General features: G+C 39.3%; 1 protein-coding gene across 1 annotated transcript; it reads right to left on the reverse strand.

Annotated features, from left to right (window-relative positions):
• Positions 1-244: 244 nt before the first annotated feature.
• Positions 245-10596, reverse strand: dcaf12 (DDB1 and CUL4 associated factor 12). The gene is made up of 9 exons (XM_061042233.1): positions 10183-10596; positions 7801-8091; positions 6509-6787; positions 5609-5669; positions 5296-5489; positions 3990-4055; positions 2770-2932; positions 2413-2591; positions 245-2264 (listed from the first exon to the last, which is right to left on the reverse strand). The coding sequence occupies exons 1-9, from the start codon at positions 10240-10242 to the stop codon at positions 2106-2108; spliced, it is 1452 nt and encodes a 483-aa protein (XP_060898216.1). The 5' UTR covers positions 10243-10596; the 3' UTR covers positions 245-2105.
• Positions 10597-11035: the final 439 nt, after the last annotated feature.

Genomic DNA, 11035 nt, shown 5'->3' on the forward strand with positions numbered 1-11035 from the left:
GAGAGTTTAGGTCTTTTGCCTTTGTAGGGCAGAATACTTGAGCCTATTTAATGGGTACTTCACTCGTCTAAAGCATTTCTACATTATCGAAATACAGAGTAATTAACAAGTGTTTATTAAACTTTAATTTCATGACATCTCCTATGTGCTTGGATATTACTATGGCTCTATAGTACCCCAAACCCATTTGATTCGAGTGAAATTTGTTTGAGTTGTAAAAATTAAGACAAAGTTTGAAAAAAACTTTACATCAATATACATTTTATTTTTATTTACTCTTTTTAAAGATTTAATAGCTTGTTTTTTTTTTGCAGATGTTTGTATTTTACAATATCCTCAAATTCAGTCATTTGTAAAAACATTCATGAGGCATGTATAAAAAAAACAGGGCATCACCAAGTATACAGATCGATCCACACACTTCCTCAGACATATACATAAAAATGTATGCAACTGTCCCTATGTATTTTACACATACATATACACATATTTATATAAAATACACTTTCAAAGTGTTGGTTGTTTGTTAAATTTGTGTTCTTAATTGGGGTTTCTCTTTTCAATCTGTCATTACCATGAAAACTGGACAAAATTTCCATGTAGAAAAGGAAAACTATGATACTCGTGGCAGTCTTTCACAGAAAGACTTTTAGGAAGGCAAAAATGTAACTAAGCCTACCCTGCCTCTACCAAACAAGGAGAGGTGCAGCATCCCTCACTGCTTGATACACAAGAAGAGAAAACAAAACAAAGTTCTTCCATCTATGAAATATGTGTGTTGCTGAAGCATCTAATATCAGGGTTGAGTCCAGAATTCTTATTGGTTCTCCTTTCGCATCATTCTGACTGGATGGCTGAAAAACTACATGTGAGACACTAAAGGTCTATTCCCTAGTTCCTGTGGAGGAGTCAGAGAAACATTAAAGTTAGGGGAGATTGAACCCAGAAATTAAAGGCTACTGTATCTTTGAATAGTCATATATATGATGCTTTACTTGCTACCAAAACTTTAAACCTTAGGGTCAATTCTCTAGTAACAATAGTACGCTTACAGAGCAGAGTTGAACATCACCGATTGGCCAAATGTGTGAAGAGAAAAGGAACACAAACAAAAGTATAACAGTACAACCAAAAGAAGCAGATATGAAAACCCCTGATTGACTAAATAAAAGGGACAGAGAAAGGGGAAAATAAATACAAATAAAGCTTCCTAGAATAGCAGGGGTATACCTGTCAAATCACACAGAGTCAAAAATAAAATAAGCTTTTTTGGGGGGATTAATTCAGAACAACAACACTGCATTTAGCATTTTTCCTCTACATCATCTGAGGAGAAAACTCTGTCCCATATTGATTGGCTTCTTCATTTTACTTCCGACAGGAGAAGAGAGAAGTTCTTTGTGATTGTTGCAGGACAGGGCGAGCTGTCCAACCAGTAAATATTCTCTAACAACAAACTGCACTCTGTGTCAGTCCTTCAGAACGGATCTTCCCCTCAGTCCATCTCCCTCTCTTTTACTTGTCCATTTCAGTGAGATAAAGAAAAGGAACTTTTGGGGAGAAAAAAAACTCCACCTGTATTTTCCACATAGACACTGTCAGTTATCACAGAGGAAGCAGCATTTCACTCTATCCTTACATATAAAAACAAACCAGCAAAAGACCAAAGCCTAATCCCTGCGGGTCAGATGTAAATGTTTTAAATGATTGGAACATGTTTTACTTTATTCCTAATGTATCTTAAAACTCTTCTGAGTTCCTAAGTGGCAGATTTTGCAGCTCTGGAGAACATTTTTATTTAATTCTTTGTACATATTCATATAAAACTGAATAGCTGAGTTTAAAGGAGCAAAGGAATAACTGCAGAAGAAGAGGAAAGTGTGATGGTGGACACAAAGATACACAACAACAATATACAAAGCTGTGATCCAGTGGGTGTAAGATCATGCTCCTGAGTCTATGTGTAAGCAAAACTTGAGTGATATTTCAATGAGCAAGAGGAATACCTAAGACAGTGATGTCAGCAGACGTGAAGAAAGAGAGGGATGGAGGGACTGGTTTTGTAAAAATATGGACAAGGTGCAGTGATGGAGGAGACCAAGAGGCTAGCTCCACAGTCCTGCGTAGTTGCCGTGCAGGCCCGAGCAGAGCGGTCCACCTGCAACAAACAGCTTGGTGCCGGAGTCGTCATAGCAGTGGGTGTACACGGCGTTGGGGAAAGAATGAATGTCTGAGAAGTAACTCCGCCACGTCTCATCATGATTCTGAGAGAAAAACAGAGAGGGAGATTATTGATGAGGAAAGAAAATGTCCAGTAAAAATACAATGTATCTAGAAAGACAATTATCTGTGTCAAGGTTAAATCCATTTTATTACATTGGTTGGAAAAGAAGTTTGAAAAAAAATGCATACCAGCCAGCCTTTCCCTGTAGTGAGCTTAAGAATGCCATCTCCTGGGCACTTCCTGTACCCCCCGGCTGGATTTAATGGGTTCTCCAGGAATCTCTGGGCCCGGATGTCGTAGAAGAGAAGAGAGCCTTGGCCGGTGCCCACTGTCACAATGTGCTCATAAAAACTCACTGAACGGATCCCTGCACAGACACAGAGCCAGAGGTCTTCAATGCACAGCCACTCCAAAGTAAGAATGTAACTGTCATGCTTTTAAAGTAGTCATGCTTTTAATGTTTGGCTTATTAATCAATTAAGAAAGGTCTGCAGTTCTAAATGGTGGGCTTAAAGTGTGTTTTTACAAGTTTACGGAACATTTACCGCTTCCTCTCTCTCTGGAATTGACCGACTTGATGGTGTGTGTCGGCTGCCGTGGATCCAGAAAGGAGACATGAGCCTGAGAACCCACAGCGTACACCGACCAGTCCTGTCCATACGCCAGACACACATTCTCTTTGCAGTGAGGCAGCTTGGTGGACAGTATCTGGAGGGAATAAACATCACATTTTAAATAGGAACTAATGAGGATTTTAGCCTTTAAGAAAACATTCTTTCTTTGTGAATCAACATGTGTAAAAAAGTGTAAGAAAACAATTGGAATACTTGATAAAAAATATTTTCTTTTCATATCTAACGCTACTGTGAGGAGCTTTTATATTTTTGTGTTGATTTTGGCGACTCCTGTGAACAAAGCAGTACATCTCATCTCTTTGCTCATTCTCTCCTATACATGTTTGTAAACTAAGCAGCTTGCCGACAGTGATGTCGAGTGCTGAAAAAATCTGAATGTAGTATACCCTTACATGATCATTGATTTTTGGATATTTTTTTTAAACTTTAAAATAGCTAAAGTCATTGGTACCAAAGGCCTTTAGCCTAGTTTCCGAGCTGATATTTCAGCTGGTTTCTCAATAAAGGGGCCGAGCTGACCGGCATCTCCTGTATGTTTGACACTTACTATTGAAAAGTGCCTCATAAAAGCCCACTCCTAAATAACAGAACTATCTCTTTAACTGAACTAATATCATTGGCTAGCTACAGTATGGTAGTTGAGCTCTCAGCCTACGATGAATGTTGTAAAGTACAGACAGCCCGCAGGTCGTACTGCCCACCTTCACTGGTCACTTAACTTTAATTGAGGAGTCTTTTCAATCAGTCCAGCACTCCATACAGTTTATCTGCTCAACAATATGCCACAGTTTTCTTTAAATGCATGATTTTGACCTCATGAGGGAGAAAAAAGTGTCGCTGTCAGTTTGGTCTGTGTGGCTATGTACCCCACAGCTTGCACTTCACAATGAATAGAGGCGAGTTTTCAAACATTTCAGGTCGCATGCAGTGTGTGATGGTGGTGGCTGCACTCTCTATAATGATGGCACGTTTGTCAGCTTTTTATACTGATATATTGGTCCACCCAATATAGAGGGATTTGTCAGCATTTTATAGGACACATCTAACTTTTTAGATGAAAAATTAGGTATTAAAAGTGCGTCATCTACACTGGATTTTACAGAATTATTATGTATCAAACCATGTATTACCTTGCACAAGTTGTGCTCAGCTTTCCAGAGGTGGAAATAGCCATCCAGGGACACAGCACCCAATTCCTGGAAAAGTTAAAACATGCTCATCAGTTTGCTGCAAGAATTTTCTCACCACATTCAAGTCCTTTTTTTCGCGTTAAAAATAAAGGAGAGGGAACGAAGGGTAGCTCCGATAAAATCACGATGCAGCGTTTCAGAGATTATCAATATACTGCAAGATAATTATATAATGATACGTCTCGATATCTGCTTAACTGAAGTATACAAATCGCTAAAAAGGCAAAGTGCAGGATTAATGGATTTATTCACCGCCGTTTAGTGTCAGTTTCACAGTCCACCAGTTTGAGCCTCGTGCCTCGCTCTAGTTTGTAGAACATAACACGTGTATTTTATTTTAGTTATCAATGAAATAGGCAGTGGATGAGTCCGAAATCACTCCCTATTCCCTAAACAGTGCACCATATAGTGAATCAGCATTTTTGAGTGCTGTCCGAATTCTGAATGAGCATGATCATACCCTATATAGTCCACTCATTGAATCCCACAATGCATTTTGAAAAGTAGTGTACAGCTGATGGTCACTATCAGAGCAATATATACCATCATGCATTAGGATTCAAAGATTTTTACGAGCGAAGAGTGGTGTTTGACTCGACTGCTCTCAGACGGACTCATTAGTTAATATCAGTTCATTTATTTTTTTATTTTCTATACCCTTTAATTCATTATTACATATCATCTTTTTATACACTTGTATTTTTCTACTTATTTTTATGTATGTTTATTCAGAATGCTTTAGCGTTAAAAGTGTTTCAGTTGGATAACTGTATGTGATGCAGATGTAAGATAATCATGATCTCAATATCAATCCTAACTATCTCAGGATGAGCCTGATATTGCCATACTGATATTTTGTCCCTCCCCTTGGTAAAATGTGTCATGCGCCCCCTCACCCACCCGTAAGCTCAGTATATGTTTCCAATTCCAAACACTGCTCTGTTCCCAAAAGATGGATTAAAAAAATATTTGGAAATCTTAATTAGCATATGTTGCTAACTCATTAATGTGTTAACATCCCTGCACTATGATTCCGTTTAACTTGGTGTGTGTCGCACACAGCACAGACAATAAATGAAGAGTATTACTGAATCTTGATTAAGCGGAAGAGCAAAGTTACTACCACCCTTGCATGTTCTTCATCATAAACCACATGTGTAAATTTCCAATTCGATAATGACATAGATGTTAAGTTCATGGAAAAAGTCTCACTGAAAACTAGCACATGCATTAGGATGAGCCTTACTTTATGGTTGTTGTTGAAAGCCAGAGCACGGACTTTACAGTTGTAAGGGTTGGTGTACTCCTTTGGGATATCCTTGAGGGCGCGGTGGGAGATGTGGGCGTAGGAGGGTACAGTCTCTTCATTCTGACTGCGCTCTGCCTGGCTCATGACATCCTCTGTCACTTCCCAAAGGCCCATCGAACCATCCCTGGAACCTAGAAATATCAACACAAGAGACATGCCCTGATTAAAGAGTTCTTATGCTAACTGCATACAAAAACAAAAACTAAACAGAATAAAACATTTAAACACTTAGCTCACACAAACAACTCACCAGACACCGCCATGTTATCACTGATCCATGCTATGGAGAAGATCCAGTCGTTGTGACCATCCTGAAAAACAAACAGATAACATTTAAAATCAAAACAACTTGTTTTAAACTTCTCTATTTACTCTAATTAAGCTGAACATAGCACAAATAAAATAATCACAGCTATAAAATAACAGTAATTCACTCTTCTCTGGCTGTAGGCTATGTGGTCTACTCTTTGTCTTGATTGGAAATTTTCTTTACTGTTAGCATACAAATATGGCTCTATTAGCATTACCTTCTAAATACAACTGAGGTAGCTGGATTCCTAGACTAATAGAGGCATTTCAGCATTTAAATACATTTGCATAACTCTTATCTACACTTGTAACCATTGCGGTCACTTTTACAAGTGCTTTATTATCTCGTCATGGAGATTGTTTAACTGACTTGTTAAATTTGACAATCTGCAGCTCTTCATATAAAGTCAAAGACATTTTATTGGTATTCATCATCCTGAAATATTTCCCTCTTGGAACAACCAACATTTAAGTCTCTCGAGCTCTTCTGCCGTTGGAGCCACAAACCAACTGAAATGGCAGGACACACTCAAAAATCAGGGCTAACTGAATAACTGTGTGGCAAGACTGTATAATCACCCATAAGCCATAACTCATTCACCCTTTTCAGGCTGCTTTTTTTTTTTCTTCATAAAAGTGATGTAACAAAGCTTAGCCATTCTAAAGTCTTGGTACTTTCATATCGATTCAGCTGCAGCGTAATATTGGTGTTTCGTTGCTCCACATACACAAACAGTCAGACATGCAAGCACACAGCGCTGCACACATAAATATCGTGGCTTGAAGCGGCAGTCTAAACAGGGCTAGTTTCATTGAAGACAAAATGATCTAACCCACTTACATCTCCAACACAAACAGGGTCCAGTGTAGGCAGCTGGTAGATAGCCAGGCTGTTGGGGTTGTCGCCTCCCGTGGCTAGCAGCGTTCTTGAGGGGTTGAGCTCAATAGCGTGAATCCCACAGCCCTGCTGGTCCAGCCGGGAACGAGAGCCTGCTGTTGGGTTGTAATTCCTCCCTGCCACCACTGTGCCCCCCACCCCAGACCCTCCACCCTGGCACTCCCTGTCCTTCAGCATCGGAATGCGTGTTATCTGCCCCGTCAGGACATCAGCTACAAAAAGCTGCAAGTAAACAAAGTAAACACAAGAGGTTAGCCTAACGAGTTCAGGAGTCAAAACAAAAAAAATATCTGTTATTTAGAGGAGTGAATATGATGGATATTGCTTTAATGTTTAAATTGGTCCTTTCGTAAACACAAGTTGACATCATCACAGGTGACCCGCTAAAAGTATGTAGCCGTGTCTTCTTCTTTACAGAGCCCGCTACCTGATCTTACTGGAGCGATGTGCTCTGAAAATGTACACCTTTGGGAAGTGGGTGTTTAGCCCCCAGCAGATGATATTGCACAGGTGTGAAACTTCATCTTTTTATTGAAACATAGAAACTAGATGCCAGATTGTTAGGAGACGTAAGAAGAAAAAAAAGAGAGTTTCTGATGTCTGAGACCCGGGGAGGAAGGGCCAGCCTATGAATGTTGTGTTTACAAACTGACAAATTCGGACTTTTCTGCCTTAAAAATCAAACATTTACTGAAAAATATGGATTATAGTGGCACCTGTATAAAATACACAGTCTGATTTCAGAGGTCTCCCTGAGAGAACTAGGTGATGATTTCTATTGTGTTAGCGAAGTCGACAACGTGCAGTTTCTGTGCTGCTGTTTCGTTCTTTCAGTCTCGTCTGTTCTCGCTTTGTGGAGTTTGCACTCCTACTAGCTAAACTACAGTGGTTGAGCTCTCAGGCTACGGAAAGTTGTGAAGTATCCTACAGAACCAGAAAGGACAGCTAGGACAAACATCAAGCTATTTTACGAATCGGGAACCCTGCTGATCCAGGTGATGCATCATTGAATCAACAAACAAGACAATTTGAAAACATGACAGCTTATTCTTCTGTTACTGGCATTAGGTTTAGTTTGAGATCAACCTTTTGGCACACAAGCCAGTTATTGAGTGAAAGAAACTAAAATATAATTTTCTATTTATACTAAAATTGTGTTGATGCACATAAACTTAGTAATTATATGATTTATACCATGTGCTGGCATTAGAAAAAATAAAATAATAGCATCTTACCGTGTTGCATTTGGTCCCACACACCACCTGCCTGTGATTGAGCCACTGTGAAGCAAACACCTTGTTGAGTCTCCCCAGAGAAAACTCCCTCTCCTTTAGGATTCCAGGGAGCCTCCCAGCTGCAAAGCCCCGAAGGCTTCGCTGAAGCCGCACCTCATGCTGCTGTTGAGGTCTGAACTCCCGTCCCCGAAGGGCACATACCACGGAGTGCCGACTGCACCACCACTGCTGAGCATGACGTGAAGAAGAAGAAACACGGCTCCGCTTGTTTGGTGTCTGACTCCAGCCCAGCTAAAGAAAAAGAGAAAAAAAAAGGGTTAATATCCCTAAGATTTTCTATGGGAGGATAATGTTTTTTTGTCGAGACCAAAAGATTACAAAATACAAATACAATAAATATTTTACTCACAGTAGGGTTGGACCTTTATTGCAATAATAAATCAAACCAATGTACAGATCAAAAGATTAAAATTATTACCATAATCCAATAACAATAATATGTTTGATTAATCTCTAATTCAGTACAAAAAAATTGTACCAAGCCACTCATCTCCCAGAATACTGTGGACACATCTTTGAAGCTCAATGACACAGATTTAAGAGCCCAAGTGGATCATGAGTAATTGAGCAATAATACACAACTGCAAAGGCCCTGACACTACATTAGGTTGGTTTATTACAGGAATTAAGTATAATACACATCTTGCTAGGCTAGTATTATTAGGTTCCTATCGCGGAGATGAAAAATACATATATAGACTGAACAGTTATTGGTTGACCTCCTAACAATCGCAGCCTGATCAGAAAAAAAACAAATAAATAAAAATAAAAACCACGCACTCACAAAATTTCCAGTCAAAATATTTTCGAGATACCTAATCTAACCCGATTCCCAATGGACAACCAGAGACAGTGCTCATTCAAAAATAATGTTCAAGTAAATTGTCGTTCATTCATTTGGTCCTCCTCAGACAAGCCCTCCAGCAACGTTTCCGGTCATCCTGATCTTTCATGGGTCAAATTAGCTCACCAGTGCTTTCTGCACCTGCATCTTTCTCCATGGTGATATGCGCTGCCTGCTTGGTAGTGTAGCATCCAGCCTGGGAATTCTTCAGGGTGGACTTTACTGTCCAACATTCACGTCTATTCAAGAATACTGTCTCAATGGAGCTGTGTATGTAGTGGATGTATGGACTTCCACACACTGGCCACCAAAAGCAAAAAGTATTGCAATTCATCACAATGGTGAAATTATTATCAAGTAAGCCACACAAAATAAAGCAGCTGGCAGAACAATGAATACTGTTGTCAAGTGAAGAAATTATTATTATTATCATCTAGCTTCAAGCCTGGACACTTTCAGGGGTCCAAGAATAACCTTCTGACAGTTGTACTCACTAGTGGCATCAGATGCATCACAATGCTATTAGATGTTTGTTATTCTTACTTTGATTACTGGCAAACAAGCTAAAAGAAGCATCTGAATATATTTCCAAAATGACAACAAATATTGATTATAAATTGACTCTGACCTACTTATCCATTAAACAATATTGGACAATTCTGTGTTAGAGGAAAATATTTTTAAAATGTCTAATTAATTGATCTGTAGAAATTAATCTGAGTGAAATTAATGTTCCGTGTTTCTGTTTATTTCATGTGATTTTTAAAGTCTACATGTTGTTATTTCTCTGTGGTAGTCCTACAAACACGAGGTACGACACAACATTGTTCACATTTACTCATAATCTCACAAAAGTTGTTAGAAATGATGCCACCTACTTGCTGGTTACATTTCATACATACTCTAGGATGTCAACAACTGTACCCCTGAGTGTAAATGAATGATGTTATGAGAGTTCATGTTCACACATAAGAGGATTGTCTTGGTCAGCCTGTTTGTAGGTTAAATGACTGATAATAATAAACACAGCAGGAACAGACATCATCTACCCCAATTACCATCATGTAAACATAATTTTAAACGATTATTTAAGGGTTTTCTATGACGACCTGGAGGCGTCTAGTGACGACTCCAGTTAACCAACATACTTTACTCATTATATCGTGATAATAATCAAATTACAGCCACAATAACAAGGTGTTCGCTCGTCGTGGCTAGCTGTCGTAACGACCTGCCGTTGGCGATCGCCATGCTAAAATTAGCGACTGCTGACGTTCAAACAGAAACACGTAGTATTGTTATTTACATTGCACCACAATTCCCATATCTATAAACGTCGTCGTTGTTAATTTTGTGTAATGCATAAATATATTGCAACAGACTTGGCCTGTATCTGCGAAACCTGGCTAGCCCACTGCTAGTTAGCATGCTAAGTGGCTAGCGTTAGCTTTAATTGATCCGCACCGGTTTCCGCCTACCTGTTGTTGGTCCTTGGGCTCTCCTGCCTTCCTTTTCCTGCTAACTGTTTTTCTCGCCATAATCTGATACACACAGTTCCCTCACCCACATGGAGGGTAAAAGTGACTCTGGACACTGGATCATATAATGGCGATATGCTATTTTGTTCCTTGGCCCTCGCTGGCAGCGTCCGACGAGGAGGAAGGGCGATCACATACGGGAGAGGTTGGTTTGTCGCTGGTAGAGATAGTCGCTGAATTATCCTTGGCTCCTTAACAATGCCCGCCTGGGGTCGTACAATGTATTCAGTTTCGATAGACTCGCTAGCAACAGCCAGACGGTGAACTCTCTCTTTTTTTTCAACCAAGTCGCGTCAGCAACGGCGAAAGCATTGAGCAACGCGCAGCCGCACTCACGTTAAACATCAACAAAAACAAGGTCGTACGTGAACGCGAGCGTCATGCGTGCTCGTTCACGTCAGCTGCGTAAACTTTTTAGATTATTCTGACCTCCTGCTGATTGTTGTAAACTTTGATGCTCATATAAAAAAAACTGATTTATATTTTAAAACAAGTTTAAACATCGTACGTTTCAATTTGACGGCTTTATAATCATACAATAGAATCTAAGACTATGAAAATGGCGAGTTTCGATTTCATTCAAATTTCATGTATTATATTTTATCTGTAACGCTTCACAAAAATAATTCTAGTAATAAAATACAAATACTATGCAGGGGTTCTGTCTGTCAGATTCCTTCATATTTGTATTATAGTTTCTTTGAACACTTAAGAGTTCAAGTCAACCTGAACAATCTCAAAGATGAAATGTATTAAGCTTCAATTTAATTTGATAAACTTTAACCAGAAAGTT

The sequence above is a fragment of the Labrus mixtus genome, chromosome 7 (assembly GCF_963584025.1).
Source record: "Labrus mixtus chromosome 7, fLabMix1.1, whole genome shotgun sequence".
Classification (NCBI taxonomy): Eukaryota; Metazoa; Chordata; class Actinopteri; order Labriformes; family Labridae; genus Labrus; species Labrus mixtus.

Bases quoted from the DNA above. Each gene is read 5' to 3' on its own strand.
- dcaf12 (XM_061042233.1), bottom strand. From the start codon at position 10,242: ATGGCGAGAAAAACAGTTAGCAGGAAAAGGAAGGCAGGAGAGCCCAAG. The intron at 5,670-6,508 runs GTAAGTGGGTTA...TTTGTTTTTCAG, and splicing joins ACCCTGTTTGTGTTGGAGAT to GATGGTCACAACGACTGGAT. The intron at 2,592-2,769 runs GTAAATGTTCCG...GTGTCTGTGCAG, and splicing joins TTCCAGAGAGAGAGGAAGCG to GGATCCGTTCAGTGAGTTTT.